General features: G+C 48.3%; 1 protein-coding gene across 2 annotated transcripts in view; it reads left to right on the plus strand.

Moving 5' to 3' along the window:
- The first annotated feature begins 7,070 nt into the window (after nt 1-7,070).
- The window catches only part of mocos (molybdenum cofactor sulfurase), a 108,439-nt gene continuing 99,526 nt past the window's right edge, over nt 7,071-15,983 (plus strand). For both annotated transcript variants that reach the window (XR_013548718.1, XM_078418743.1), the window contains exons 1-3: nt 7,071-7,253; nt 13,946-14,035; nt 14,811-14,877. Coding sequence is in view for 1 of the 2 variants with exons in the window: in XM_078418743.1 (XP_078274869.1) it covers nt 7,139-7,253; nt 13,946-14,035; nt 14,811-14,877 (272 nt within the window). In the remaining variant the exon portion in view is untranslated. The remainder of the gene's footprint in view (nt 7,254-13,945; nt 14,036-14,810; nt 14,878-15,983) is intronic.

Consider the following 15,983-nt stretch of genomic DNA (forward strand, 5'->3'; position numbering starts at 1 on the left):
TGCAGAAACAAGTCCTTCAGCCCACCGGGTCCGCGCCGCCCAATGATCCCCGCACACTAACACTATCCTACACCCACTAGGGACAATTTTTACATTTGCCCAGCCAATTAACCTACATACCTGTACGTCTTTGGAGTGTGGGAGGAAACCGAAGATCTCGGCGAAAACCACGCAGGTCACGGGGAGAACGCACAAACTCTGTACAGACGGCGCCCGTAGTCAGGATTGAACCTGAGTCTCCGGCGCTGCATTCGCTGTAAGGCAGCAACTCTACCGCTGCGCCACCGTGCACTGTATCTTTACAGTCAACTCTGGCCAGCTCCTCTCTCATGCTTCCATAGTCCCTCTTGCTCAACTGCAATACTGACACTTCCGATTTTCCCTTCCCCCTCTCAAATTGTAGATTAAAACTGATCATATTATGATCACTACCTCCTAATGGCTCTTTTACCTTGAGTTCCCTTATCAAATCCAATTCATTACACAACACTAAATCCAGAATTGCCTTCTCCCTGGTTGGCTCCAGTACAAGCTGCTCTAAGAATCCATCTCGGAGGCACTCCACAAACTCCCTTTCTTGGGGACCATTACCAAGCTGATTTTCCCAGTCTACCTGCATGTTGAAATCTCCCATAACCACTGTAGCATTACCTTTGCGACATGCCAATTTTAACTTTTGATTCAACTTGCACCCTTTATCCAGGCTACTGTTTGGGGGCCTGTAGATAACTCCCTTTAGGGTCTTTTTACCCTTACAATTCCTCAGTTACATGACAAGTGGCGGGTGTATGAGACAAGCTGCTGAAGGGGTTAGTTGAGGCAGGTACTATCGCAAGATTTAAGAAACATTTAGACAGGTACCTGGATAGGATAGGTTTAGAGGGATATGGGCCAAAAGCAGACCAGTGGGACTAGTGTAAATGGGGCATGTTGGGCAGCATGGGTAACTTGGGCCGAAGGACCTATTGCCACACAGTATATGACTATAAGAATAATATTAGGCACCTGACAACGGCGCCATGTCACGCCACGTCCAATGGCTTAGCAGAGAGAGCAGAGCAAACGGTGAACTGAAGCCTTACTAAGCATACACAGGCTGATTTGATAACAAATTAAGCAGTTTCCTTTTCCATTACCGAATTACACCAAACAAATTAACTAGTGCACCCCTCATGGAATTAATGTTCACTCTATGCACTAAATTAGATCTCCAGCCGGCTGTCCAGGAATGCATTGGGAACTAACAGGAAACCATGAAACAAAACTACGATACTCACACCAGGCCACAAAATTTTAGGGCCGTAGACAAAGCCTACTCTCGACTCGCGCACGAAGAAAACTGGCAACCGGCCATGCATGGTCCAGCAGTGTAGTAGTCAAGTGGCAGAACTAGAACTGACAGACGGGAGAGTTGTTAGACAGCATTTGGATCATGTGCACAGTCGAACTAATGAAAGGCCCAATAAAGGCACCCTTCATGGCCCCTGTTGTCGATTCAGCAGATGAATCAAACAAATGCTGAGTCGAGTAATGGGGAACTTCGTAACCAACCATCTTCGCCACTAGCTGAACATGAAGATACCCAGTTAGAAACACCCCCCCCCCGCTGTGGCGGTCCACGGGGGTGAGTCGGCCAGTCGAACGGTACCAAACAGGATAGCGACAAGGAAGAGATCATTTCATCATTTTTCTATGTAACTTGATTTTTATTTTCTACAGTTCACTTACACATGAGGAAGGGAGGAACTGTATTGAACGGTCACCTTGGACGCATAAGCACCTGCACGTTACATGCATGTGCACCTGATATTCCTACACACTGGAAAAGTCACTTTACACGTGAAGGTATTTATTTCACAAAATGCTGGAGTAACTCAGCAGGTCAGGCAGAATCTCAGGATAGAAGGAATGGGTGACGTTTCGGGTCGAGACCCTTCTTCTCTCGACCTGAAACGTCACCCATTCCTTCTCTCCTGAGATGCTGCCTTACCTGCTGAGTTACTCCAGCATTTTGTGAAATAAATACCTTCGATTTGTACCAGCATCTGCAGTTATTTTCTTACACGTTTACACGTGTGTGCAGTGAACGGGCAGCACCGTCCAATTGGAGAACGGCGACGCGTAACTCACGCGGTGCCTGCCGGGATAAAGACCAGATTGTAAGCAGCCAATTTGTGTCAGGTGCTCAGGTACAATGACGTTCGGCATTATTTAGTAAACGCAAGGTTTATACTTGTCGTTGCTCCGCGCAATACAAAACAGGATTTACTCATATTTGGAAGAAAATGGGCACAATCAGAGAATGGGCACAAACTGTAAGAAGGAACTGCAGATGCTGGATTAAACCAAAGATAGACACAAAAAAGCTGGAGTAACTCAGCGAGACAGGCAGCATCTCTAGAGAGAAGGAATGGGTGACTTTCCGGGTCGAGACCTTTCTTCAGATATCTGTGGCAGATTATGTCATGAATTTGAGTGAGTTTTTTCAGGAGGTGACGAAGGTGACAAATGAAGATAGAACAAACACTAGATGTTATCTACAGGATCTTAATAGGACATTTGATAAAGTCCCTCAAGGTTGGCAAGATGCATGGAATTCACAAGGTGTTGTTCATTTGGCTTACTCATAGAAGACAGATTTGTGGTGGCAGGGTGTTATTCTGGCTGCAAGTCTGTGGCCAGTGGAGTTTTGCAAGGCTGGGACCTTTGTGAAGTGTAGTTGGTTAGTAAATTTCACGACACTTTAGGAATACAGGGATTGGTCCAGACCATCGAACCCTCTGATTGGTAGAAGGGGGGAGGTGGTGCGCAGGTAAAGGAATGGAGCAGTCTCGTTTAGTCCTCCGAAGGAGACAGTAAGATTTATGGTTGTCTGTCGTTTGATGCGTTGATTGTCACGGTTGTTAATGTTACAATAAACGTCTACCTCAACGTACTTCGCCTACGACTCGCCATAGTGGTGACCCCGACGTGATCACAGATCACCAAGATGTCCCATCGGGAGGCATCGACGCCAAACGCAGTCGGCGTTCATCTGCCCCCGTTCTGGGCCCACCAACCACGCCTGTGGTTCGCCCAAGCAGAGGCACAGTTCCACCTCCGGGGAATACAGGAGGACGCGACCAGGTTCTACCACCTACTGAGCGTCCTGCCGTTGGAAACGTCCGCACGGGTCGCACAGTACGTCATCGACCCGCCAGAAACCGACAAGTATGCGGGCCTCAAGTCGCTGCTGCTGAAAACCTTCGGGCGCAGCCAACAACAGCGCTCCTGCACACTCCTGCACTTACCTGAGCTCGGGGACCGACCGCCGTCGGTCCTCATGACGGAGATGATGACTCTAGCGGGAGAACACACCAAATGCCTCATGTTCGAGGAGGCATTCCGCGAAAAGATGCCAGAGGACGTCCGCGTAGTCCTAGCAGACGTTACTTTCGGGGACCCGATGGATTTCGCAGAAAAGGCGGACGCACTGGTCGCGGCAAAGGCGAGGCGCCCCGGGTCAGTAAATCGGGTTTCAACACAGGTGAGCGACCGACCGCGCGGCCAAGATGGCGCCCATCCGCCCGCCACTTTTCAAAAAACCCACCAAGCTGATATGTCGACGGTGGCCATTTTGAAACAGGCCCGCGACATAGAAACACACCAGCGCGGCTGGTGTTTCTTTCACAGAAGGTGGGGAGCAGCGGCACGCAACTGTAGAAGCCCCTGCACATTCTCGCGAAATGCCTCGGCCGATCAAATGTAGAGGCAATCTCGATCGGCCAGAACGATCGCCTCTACCTGGCGGAGCAACATACGGGTACCGTTTACACCGGGGCGATCGTCAGCATTGTGCCTCCATCCTGCCAAGAAACGCGATCAGGTAAGACCGGCCCCCCACTCATTGCGGTCAACGGCAGCCCTGTCCGTACCTACGGAACACGGGACATGTCCCTGTCCTTTGGTTCCAGGATCTACAACTGGACTTTAATCATCGCAGATGTAGGCCAGGCAATCCTGGGCGCGGATTTCCTTTGGGCTTTTTCGTTAATCCCTGACGTCCGCGGGAAGAGCCTGCAACCATCGTCCAGTAGCGTTGACCCCCCCCCGCTCCTTCGGTTTCCGTGTCATCCAGCCCGACCGTCCAGGCCGTCACTACGACCTCCGACCCGTTTGCTGCGATACTCGCTGATTTCCCGGAGCTCCTAGTCCAGCGATTCGACACACCTGCCGCCAAGCACGGAGTCGTGCACTTCATCCCTACGGAGGGACCGCCTGTTTTCGCCCGAGCCCGACGCCTACCCCCTGATAAGCTGGCAGTCGCTTGCGAAGAGTTCCTCACTTTGGAACGACTGGGGATCATACGCCCGTCAGACAGCCCGTGGGCCTCACCGTTACACATGGTCCCTAAAGCATCTGGGGGGTGGAGACCATGTGGTGATTACCGACGTCTGAACGCCATCACCACGGCTGACCGATACCCGATCCCGCATATTCAGGATTTTTCTGCCAGCCTAGAGGGTGCCACGGTTTTCTCAAAACTGGACTTAATCCGAGGGTATCACCAGATCCCGGTTCGCCCCGCAGACATTCCTAAGACCGCCACAATCACCCCGTTCGGGCTTTTCGAGTGGCTGAGGATGCCTTTCGGCCTCAAAAACGCCGCCCAGGCGTTCCAACGCCTTATGGATCATGTGGGTCGGGGTATGTCTTTTGTATTCATATATCTGGACGATATTCTCGTGGCAAGTCGGTCGGCTCACGAACACCGGTCCCACCTGCGCTCCATATTCCAAAGGTTGCAGGACCACGGTCTGATCCTACACCCGTCCAAATGCCAATTCGGACTATCCTCAGTAGATTTCCTGGGCCATCGGATCACACAGGCAGGTGCCGTTCCCTTGCCCGAGAAGGTGGCTGCTATCCGCTCCTTCCCCCGCCCCGACACTATCAAATGGTTACAAGAGTTTGTAGGGATGGTAAACTTTTACCACCGCTTCGTCCCGGCAGCAGCCCGGATCATGCGCCCCCTTTTCCAATGCCTCGCGGGCAACCCCACCGAGCTCGTGTGGTGCCCTGCTGCCGACGCGGCTTTCGCAGCAGCCAAGCTGGCCCTCGCGAACGCCACCATGCTCGTCCACCCGCGCTCCTCTGCCCCCACTGCCCTCACCGTCGATGCCTCCGGCGTGGCAGTGGGGGGCGTCTTAGAACAGCAGGTTAACGGCCTCTGGCACCCTTTGGCCTTTTTCAGCCGCCAGCTTACTCGCCCCGAGATAGCTTACAGTGCCTTTGATCGGGAACTCCTGGCCCTCTACCTGGCGATCCGTCATTTTCGCTATTTTTTAGAGGGTCGCTTTTTCGTGGCTTTCACTGACCACAAGCCACTGTCGTTTGCTTTTTCGAAGGTTTCCGATCCGTGGTCGGCCCGCCAGCAGCGACACCTCACTTACGTTTCGGAATTTACCACCGACGTTCGGCACATTGCGGGAAAACTAAACGCCGTCGCGGATGCCCTGTCCAGACCGGCGGTTTCCCCGGTTGCCGAGGTAAGTTCCGGGGTGGATTTCCAGGAGCTCGCGGAGGCTCAGCGACTGGAAGACACCCCCTCCCTGTACCCCCACACCACCTCGGGGTTGCGGTTGGCACAGGTAGCCTGTGGTCCCACGCGTACTAAACTCTGGTGCGACGTTTCCCCGCCGCGCACCCGCCCGGTAGTACCCACTTCCATGCGGCGCCAGGTTTTCGACACTATTCACGGCCTGGCACACCCGTCCATACGGGCCACTTTGGCTCTGATTGCGGCTCGATTTGTCTGGCATGGGCTGCGGAGGCAGGTGGCCTCCTGGGCCCGCTCCTGCATTCCGTGCCAAACCTCCAAGGTCCACCGACACACTCGGCCCCCCGTCCAGCAGTTCACGGTCCCCGCAGTCCGATTCCTCCACATCCATGTGGATCTCGTCGGCCCGTTACCCCACTCCAGGGGCTACACCCACCCCCTTCACACGTCCCGCCGGCTTTGGGCGACTGCGAGTTCGTTTTCCGGCGCATCGATGCCCACCGCCCCCCTTTCCGACCAGTTTACCAGGGTCCGTTCAGGGTAGTGAAGAGAGGCACAGTCACCTTCACGTTAGAAGTGGGTACAAGACAAGAGGTCGTCTCGGTGTCCCTCCTCAAGCCTGCCTATTTGGACCCAGACCAGCCTGTCACAGCGGCTCAACCTCCTCGCCGAGGCCGCCCTCCGGCCGCGGCTCCCGTACAGCAGTTTTCCCCCTCGCTGCCCCCGTTCGGGACCCCGCTTCCCCCGGTCTCCTTGCCACTGCCCCCTCCGGCTCCGGCAGTTTCCCCTCCTCCCGCGGTGCCGGTTTCCCCGTCCCCACCCCCGACAGGGCCCCCCTCTCCTCTCCGCACCCGCTCCGGTCGGGTGGTCCGGGCACCTGCCCGGTACTGCACCGAGGGTTCTGGGGGGGGGGTCATGTAGGGACACAGGGATTGGTCCAGACCATCGAACCCTCTGATTGGTAAAAGGGGTGAGGTGGTGCGCAGGTAAAGGAACGGAGCAGTCTCGTTTAGTCCTCCGAAGGAGACAGTAAGATTTATGGTTGTCTGTCGTTTGATGCGTTGATTGTCACGGTTGTTAATGTTACAATAAACGTCTACCTCAACATACTTCGCCTACGACTCGCCATAACACCAACATTAGTGTAGTTGCAGACAGTGCGGAAGATTGTCAAAGTAACTGGAAAGTAACAAAGTAATCAGTTACAGAAATGTGCGGAGCAATGGCAGATGGCGTTTAATCCAAGCAGAAGTGAGGTGTTGCACTTTGGAAGGTCGAATGCACGGAGAAAGTGAAAGTGCTATTGTGGTAAAAGTGCTATAAGTGGTAATAGCATTTATGTCCAGAGGGACCGAGCGGGGGCCGGGCGACTAGGATTTGGATTCACTGTTTCTGTAACCTCAACGCTAGTTTTCAAAGGCAGCACGTCGAGTCCGAATTGCTCTCTCGGCTACAGCTCTATGTACCCCGCACCGGGTTATCCAGCCAGCGTTGTCCCTCCGCCCTCGCCGCTCACTGGGGGTGGAGCCGCTGCTGCCTCTCTGACTCTGTCGAGGGGCGGCCGGGCGCTGCAGCGCGCCACTCGTCCGGGGAGGAGGCATGGAGCAGAGTAACGCGCTGCCCAGCCAGGACTGGTTCCAGGAAACCTTCACACAGTACGACTCCGGGGGGCAGATAAGTGCGGCGAGGGCTCGGGAGTTCGGCAGATTGTCAGGTAACTGGGCGGGGCAGTAGGGCGCTGAGTTAACTTGAGGCGGTAGTTCGTGCTGGAGTACGGCCGCTGGTGGGAGTAAAGCGCTGGATCTCAAATCTAAAGCGCTGAGTGCCTCAGGATTTGCTTTCGATTTTAGCTGTAGGAGATTTGAATATACACCATGTCTAAATATGTTTAATTATGGTCGATTTAGCTTAGGAAATGCGACAGCTAATTTTAACCCAGGATGCTTCCCTGAAAGCATCTTGGGAAAGTTCAAATTATTTGATCATATAAATTTGTAGGATACTTTTTAAAAACTCTTCAGTTGTGAAGAGGAGACCCCTTGTGCACAGTGTTCCACGTGCTGAAATCTATGATTTTTAAATGTCTCAGACTCGACCTGAATGCACGTAATGTGTTCATGTTGCATTGTTGCCATTTAAAGATTATATCACATGTCTATTCTGGCCATCCTTCGCAATGTACCCTGTCAACATGTACTTCCGTTCTCTTCCCAGTGCGGTTTTCTATTTTAACTGTTAATCACCACCACCATTGGTTGTAAGTTTTGCATTTTTAGTGGTTTCTACAAAGTAGTTCTCCTGAATTCTGTTGAATTAAATTGTGAATATTTTATATTTCTAATATCTATTTTTAACATTTTGAGCGATAAATTGAAGTTTTCTCAAACCGTTCAAATCTTTTGATTATTTTAAAAGAACCCTATCAGAACACTGTATGTAAGAGCTAAGAATTTATCTTTAGCTTCTCTGCCCGTGAATGATCAAAGCTGATATTTGAATTTTGCTCCATTTTCCCGTGCTTTATCCTCACATCTAGTGACTTTTCTTAATGTCTTTTAACCGATTGATTTGAATAAACTCATTGGCAGGGCCTCCATAACCTTCGTGGACAGAACTTGGATCAGGGTCGGACACGAATAGGCTTTTCAGCCCACCGTCTTTTTGCCGACCATCCATTCTTACTAATAGGGGGATTGCACGTAAGGTCAAAGGGCACGGAGTCGCTCAAGCCATCTGGATGACATGGCAGTATCCGGCATACACTAGCAACCGGCATACATTAGCAACCCTCGCAACAGGTACATTCTTACCTTGAAAAAACGGCCAAAATAATCAATTTGTGTGCTGTACAAATGGGGAAGCTGGAAGATTTGGCAGACAGAGGAAGAGGAACCCGGAGAAGGGCTGTCAAGCCCGTGGACGCAAAAAGCAGCTGGGAAGACGTCTGGCTAGCCGGTGGGAGAAGGGGAAATGCGGCCGGGAAGGGAGGCAGGAGAGCAAGACCGAGAAGCAGAGGGCTGCTGACCGGCCGGCGGGGGGGAGAAGAGGAGGAAAGGACGGGGTTGAGCGAGTTGGGAGAGGAGCAGCGGGAAGAACCCGAGCCGAGGGGCCTGGAGGGTCTGCAGGGCCAGAAGCAGCGAGCACAGGTGTCCGGCGACCTGCCTGAGGGCGACGAGCCCAGGGAGCCGGGCTTGACGGCCTTGGAGGAGGAGGCGGTGGAAGACGAGGAGGAGTGGAGCGTTGAGCCCGAGGAGGAGGGGAAGAGAACCGGGGAGAGGCCGAGCAGCAGCGAGAGCTGGGCTGGGTGTTGGGAGCCGAGGTGGACCAGGCCACGGCTCTGCTCGGTGGCCCTAGCCTCGAGGTGTTGAGTGCCGGCCAAGTGGAAATGGAGCCCGGCTGACGGAGAGGGCGAGCGGGGAGAATGGCTGGAGGGCCAGCAGAAGCGGCGAGGGGCCGAAGAGCCGCAGGAAGCGAGGCGCAGAGCAGGGGCGCCAAGCCTGGAGCAGCGAGGAGTGCAGGGATGGGGAGAGGTGGCAGTTCACTCAGAGCACCGGGAGGGAGCAGGAGAAGCGCAGAAGGGTGAAGACGGGTTGAACCGAGCTGCAGCAAAGTGCAGCCGCAACATTCAACTGCAACACCCTCTCATTAGGACTGGCGAAGTTCCACAACAGAAGTTATTCAAAACATAAAATAGAAGAAAAAGACTAAGCAAAGAGGAACTGTAAGTGATTGCCTGCAGTACATGGCTTGCCTCCCAGAAGGCGTTGCATGGCACCAGTACGGGTCAGGGGTCGTGATCTCACCTGCCGTGCAATCCCCAGATTATGGTCTGTAGGTCATGAAGCTAAGGGAAACTAATCCCATCTACCTGCGTGTGGTTTGTATCCTTTTCACTCTGCCTTCGCATGAGTCTGTCTGAATGCCTATGTCTTGTTAATGTATCTGCCAATGACCCAAGTATCAATCCCTGACCCACTAGTCATAGTGCGTAAACATAAGAAAGACTCATTTATTCCTATTGTTTGCTTTTTATCCAGAAACAAATTCTTAAACCATGCGAGTAAATTACCCCAAATCTGTGTGATCCAGTCTTGGACCAAGTTCTTTATTGAGAACTTTGTGCAAAATCTAAATGCACCACATACGTTGGTTCCCCATGATCTATTCTACTTGTCATGCTCTTGAAGAACATGACAATGAACATGAAGTCATGATTTCCCTTTCTTAATCCATGCTAACTTTGGTTTGGTGTATGGTTTATTATTATTGTCATGGTCAAAACTTTGTTTTGCATGCTATCCATACAAATCATACTATACATGTGTCTTTTGTGTTTTTTGTTGTTTTTGTCTCAATTGTAGTGTTAATATGATGTAGCGTTGTATGTTATGTTTTGGGGGGGGGGGTGGGAGGGAACGGGAACTGTAACTGTAACATTCTCTCTCCAGAACGGAGACGCGACCTTTGTTCTGTGCCGTGTCTCCGTTCCCGTTGCGGCCTACCACCGGCCATGCACCTGGGACCACCTGGGTCTCTGGTTCGCAGAGCCCGCGGTCCGGACTCACCACCTGCGGTGCTGGCTGCCTGCGAATGCTGCGGGAACGGCTGCGACTCGTCTCCGGAGGCTCCGGCGCGGGCCGCGTGGACGTCGGAAGCCCGCAGGCCCCTGGATGGGGGCCGACATCGGGAGCTCCGGCAGCGGCAGAGGCAACGTGTTCGCCCGCCCCGAATCGCGGGGCTTGGGTCGGCCCGCCGCGGACCTTTCACCATCCGGCGCGGCCTGAAATAGGCTGCGGGATTTTTTTTCACCGCCCAGCGGGGGCTTCAATATTGGGAGCCCCGACCGCCCCGAGGTGGCAACTCCAACAGCCTGACCGCGGGACAAGACGGCAGGGAAGAGAAAAAGACATTCTGGCCTTCCATCACAGTGAGGAGGGACTGGAGGAGACTCACTGTAATGGATGTTTCTTTTTGTTTGGTGTTAGTTGTGATTGTATGTGTTATTGCATTTTTATTGATTAATCTTATTGGTCTTATTGTTCAACTGCGGGTAATGTTTCATTTTACTACACATTTATGTGTATGTAACAAATAAACGACTATTGACTATTGACTATTGAATAGCAGAAAATCGTGTTACAGCTGCAGAGAAAGTGCAGGTTAAAAAAAGTGTGGGGAGCGCAATAAGGTAGATTGGAATATCGGGAATTCATCCGTAACAGAAGAGAGATCTGTTCAAGAGTCTGATAACAGTGGGAAGAAGCTGTTCTTGAATCTGGTGGTATGTGCTTGGAAAGCTTTTGTATCTAGCCCGACAGGAAAGAGTGGAAGAGAGAATCACCAGCGTGTGGCAGGTCCTTGTTATGTTGGCTGCTTTGATGTCAACTTGGTATAGATGGACAGGTGGGGTGGGGACGGAGGCTAGTTTGCGTAATAGATTGGGCGACGCTCAGAACTCTGCAATTTTTGGTGTCAAAGCTGTTGCCACTGCACGCATAGAGCATGCATTTGACAGCAGAATTTAACACCTAGAAAAGGATAATCCTATTCATTTAATGAGAATAGAGCCAATACCAACACAATTGCTTTTAATATTTTAGCTTGTATATGAGTAAAAAATTATGATTGTTCTTTGTCTTGGCAGTCAGAACCTTAAATAATCGATTGACAATTTCATCTTGGTGAAAAAGATGTCTTATTTGTCTCCTATAAGAATATATTTTCCACGATTGTTCAGATTTTATTGTGTGAACATGCCGCCGTGTATGTGTGTACTTTACATGTTCTCCCTGTGACCATGTGAATTTCCTCTAGGTGCTCCGGTTTCCTCCCACATCCCAAAGACGTGAAGGTTTAGAGGTGAACTGGCTACTTCTAAATTGACAATAATGTGGGGATTCTTTAAAATAGTAGAATTAGTAATATTGACAGGGTACAAGTGTTTTTAGGGACAATGTCAGAACCTCATTGTATGTAGTTGTTGATGGAGTGAGGTAAAGTGAGAATTGATTGATGGGGTTAAATGGAATGAAGTAATGGGACGAATCTAAGGGGGTTTGAAGTTAATATGGAATGCATTTTGGAATTGTAGTGGTCAAGGGAAAGGCTGCTGGCTTGTCCCAAGAGCAACAAATTTTGTATTGTTGCATAAACTCAGTTGCATAAAAAAATGAGCAAATGCATTGAAAACCACACCTGCGTTTGTGAGATTCTTCTGAATTGCTATGAATATAATCCAAAGAATACACTTGATGAATCAAAATATATCAGTGTTTATGCTCCATAAGAATGTGTTAGCTGTTCTCCATGATTAAAAAAGGATGAGAAACTAAAAAGAACAGAGTGCACTGGAGAAAGTGCCAACGTACCAGACTTGAGTGTATAACTGCTGAAGCATTAAAAATACATCTTTGCATGTTGTGAATATATCACAGCATTTTGCAAATGTTGAATTTCGGTACAGTACAGAAGATGACCTAAGGCTTGTGTTAAAAATGTTAACTGACATTGGTCATGCCACATCTATTAGGTCCTGCTTCACAGAATGCATTACAAGGCTTCAATCTTGAATTTGGGTGCTGTCTGTGTGTAGTTTACATGTTCTCCCTGTCACCATGTAAGTTTCCTTTAGGTTCTCCGATTTCTCTCACATCCCAAAGACATGAAGGTTTGTAGGTGTACTGGCTACCTCTAAATTTTCCAAATGTATAGGTAAGTGGCAGAATCTAAGGAGAATACGTTACAGGGAAAGTTATTGCGGAAAATGAGATTGCTCACTTGAGATGGCACAAACTTGATGGGCTGAAATGGCTCTTTCTGTGCTCTGAGGCAATTTAAGATCATTCCTGTTATTTTTGGACCAATCAATGAAGTATGATGAGAAAATATTGGCAATATTTTCCTGTTGCATAGAGTGGTTTGGTTAGCCTGTACATGCCGTTCACAATTTAATTAGAGCTAGTCAATTTGCTGTGGCTTTCTACATAACATGACAAGTATAATTTTCAGATGAAGTGAAGTTAAGGAGATAATTTGGTCAAGCATGCTACTGTTTCTCCAATTAAAAATATTGTTCCTGAATTCCTGTGTCCAGATTCGCAATGTAAAAGCTAATGAAAATACAGAAATATGGAAGATTATGCTTTGATACTGAATAAATGGTTGTGTGTTGTCTTATCCCAGCTATTTTTGCCTGCAACTTGGATACCACCCCAATTCTGTTTTTAAATAACTTATGGATCTGGTTTGCATCACTTTTTTTGTGCACCCTGTTCCAGATCTAGACAACTCATGAAAATATTTCACTTTGGTTCCCCCCCTCTTCTACATTTTATGCAATTAACTTGTATTTCCACCTCCAGTCAATACTGTACTTGCCAGAGGAAATGGTTTTTCCTCTGTTATCTTAACATGGCCTGCCTTTTCCACAAGGAGGGCTGCTAAATTATGGAGATAGCTGATGACATGGCACTCTCCTAATTAATGGTGTTTTCCAATGACTTCCTGAACCTGAGCTCCCCCATCTACTGCCCCCAAAAGATTATGTCTGTCATTAAAATTGGCAGATCTCTGTGTTATGCACCATTTTTCCCTTTTTTCCCTTTATGGCTTTGGCCACCCATAAAGATCAGGGCTATTTTGCCCGCCTCAGTATTTAATTCTGCAATTAGGTTCCTGTTCACTTAACCATCAAGCAGCTGCGGGCAAAAGACGCCTGCAGCCCCGCAGCTGCTTGCAAATCCACCCCACCCTTCTCACAAATTCTCGTTCAAATGTACAGGGTATCCATACATCAGGCATTTGTAACCCGGGAAGGCCCTGCATTCTTGAACTGAATCGGACTGTTTGCAACCTCGGTCATATTTAACATTGAGTTGGATTTTGGACCTCTTAACTGTGATGCTTCTAAAACTGCCTTTAATTCTACCTCTGTACCCTTTGCCACCATGTCCTATTGACCTATCAATCAAGTGTTATCTAGTTGGCACTGTTTAAGCAACGCCTTGATTTTTACACGTCACCTTTGTTTTTAGATCCCTTGAGATTCTGATTAGTAATTAGTAATTTCCTCCAGAATTATTACATTTCTTTAATTTCAGAGTTCTAGTTATTCCATTAACTTAATCGATCTTCCATTGGCAGCTTTACAATCAGTTGCCAATTCCTTAATCTGTAATTATCTCAGAATCCCTCTTTCTTCCTTTTAGATGCTCCTTAAAACATACTTTGTGGCCTATATACCCTTTGGTCATATGCCCTAATGTCTCCGTAAGTAGATAAACAACTGTTTTTGGTTGATGAATTATGTGTTATACTACTTTAAAGGTGCTTTCAAACGGAAGCTAATTTTCTTTGTTTTCAGATTTCTGCGCTGAAAACAAATTAACTTTAATTTGATTTTGTTAGGAGTCACTTACCTGGACCATGGAGGTGCAACTCTATATCCGCACAGTCAAATTCATCACTTTTACCAAGACCTTGCGGAAAATATCTATGGTAAGACCTGCATCTAGTTCTGTTTTCCCCAACCCAAGAAACATGGTGGCATCAAGAAAAAGCTGTCATTTCTCCCCTTATCTTAGTATCTTTTAACCTTTAGAGCCCTGAAAAAAAACAATAATTGGTTTGGAATGTCTCCAAATTTAACCCAGGTATCATTTTGGTAAATCCAAAAAATTGGTTCTTCCAAGTATCTTCCAATACTTATCTTAAGGTGTGTTATCCAGCTATGATTGTAGCATATAGGTTTTCTCTGCCCATTAAGATACTTGAATGATCCATGTACAAAGAAACCCAGTTTCTGCTGATACTTCGCTGAATATAACTTTTAATCATTTAAGAATTGTTACTCTTTTGATCCATAGAGATAAATAGTAATCTGTTGCTTTCTGTTAAATAATTAATGGTTTTTAGGTAAGGGAACCAACAGAATATAATAATCCAGGTGCAGTTTCAGTACTGTTCTGTGTAGTTGCAGTAATCCATCTTTAGATCTGTACTCAATTTATGTCATAAAAAATCCAGTGTACCATGCACTGCCTTAATTTCAAAAACATTGTAGTTGTCTCAATAATCAAAACTAAACTTAAAGATAGTCACAACACAACTTTAATTCCTGGAATTCAATAGCATTGTAACTATTGTAAATTTCAAATGAACATATGGAGGGTGTGCTACTTTTTAAATAATATATTTTAGACTGTTTCTGAGCTTTAGAAGATCTGTATAATCTGGTCAATACTAATTAATTTTCTTACTCGTGTGTTTTTAGGTAACCCCCACAGTGGAAATATTGCCAGCAGGCTGACACATGATACTATTGAACGTGTTCGTTGCAGGTATGGTATTAAAACTATGTTCCAGCATGTTTACCTGACCTTTTCTACTAAAAAAGTTAGACGATTTGTTGGTGTCCCTCCTGTACATTTATTGTTTGTATTTGTGAGATTTCCTCAAAACTGTTGCATGCATGAATGTGCTTTTTAAAGTATCGAAACCATTTTGTATGGAGACGACACCTTTTTTTCTGGGCTGTTCCCGCTGAGGCCTACCATTGGCCAAACACCTGGAGCTGGCGGCCTCCAGCTGAGCTGGGACCACCTGGGGCTCTGGTTCGCAGAGCCCGTGGACCGGACTGTACTCACCACCTGCGGAGCTGGCTGTCTTTGGAGGCTGTGATGGCGCTGCAAGTGCGGCTGCGACTCGCTTTTGGAGGCTTCGGCCGCGGGCCGCAGGCCCTGTGGACGTCTGAAGCTCGGAGGTCCCTGGGTGGGGGCTGACTTCGGGAGCTCCGGCAGCGTCTTCGCCCACCCCGAATTGCGGGGCTTCGGTTGGCCCACTGCGGACCTTTCAACGTCCGCCGCGGCCTGGAATAGGCTGCGGGATTTTCCACCGCCCTTCGGGGCTTCAATGTCAGGAGCCCCGACCGCCCCAAAGTGGCAATTTCGACTGCCTGACCGCGGGAGAAGACGGCAGGGAAGAGAAAGACATTCTGGCCTTCCATCACAGCGGAGGAGACTCGCTGTGATGGATGCTTTTTTGTTTTATGTTGGTTTTGTGATTGTGGGTTTTATTGCTTTCTTTTTATTGCTTCTTATTGTTGACTGTGGGTAACGTAATTTCGTCCAAAAACATGTTTTTGGATGACAATAAAGGCTATTCTATTCTATTTGCAAATTTTGTTTAATAACATATTTGCATATTCATAGCTGCATGTTTGAGTGAGATTAGTGCAATATAACCATATAAAATCAGGATTACCATTTGTAAATATTATAGGTACCTGAATATGAATTTAACTGTCAAAAATAACTTTAATATTGTTTTATTAATTTTCATTTTTACAGTTCTCTTTGGATGTAAATCCCATGTTGAAATTCTAAAAAAGTTTACAAGAAGTGGAGATTTTGTCTAAAACACAAGATTCAAATGGATCTTTTTGATT

Source organism: Rhinoraja longicauda, chromosome 2, assembly GCF_053455715.1.
Source record: "Rhinoraja longicauda isolate Sanriku21f chromosome 2, sRhiLon1.1, whole genome shotgun sequence".
In the NCBI taxonomy this organism is placed as follows: domain Eukaryota; kingdom Metazoa; phylum Chordata; class Chondrichthyes; order Rajiformes; family Arhynchobatidae; genus Rhinoraja; species Rhinoraja longicauda.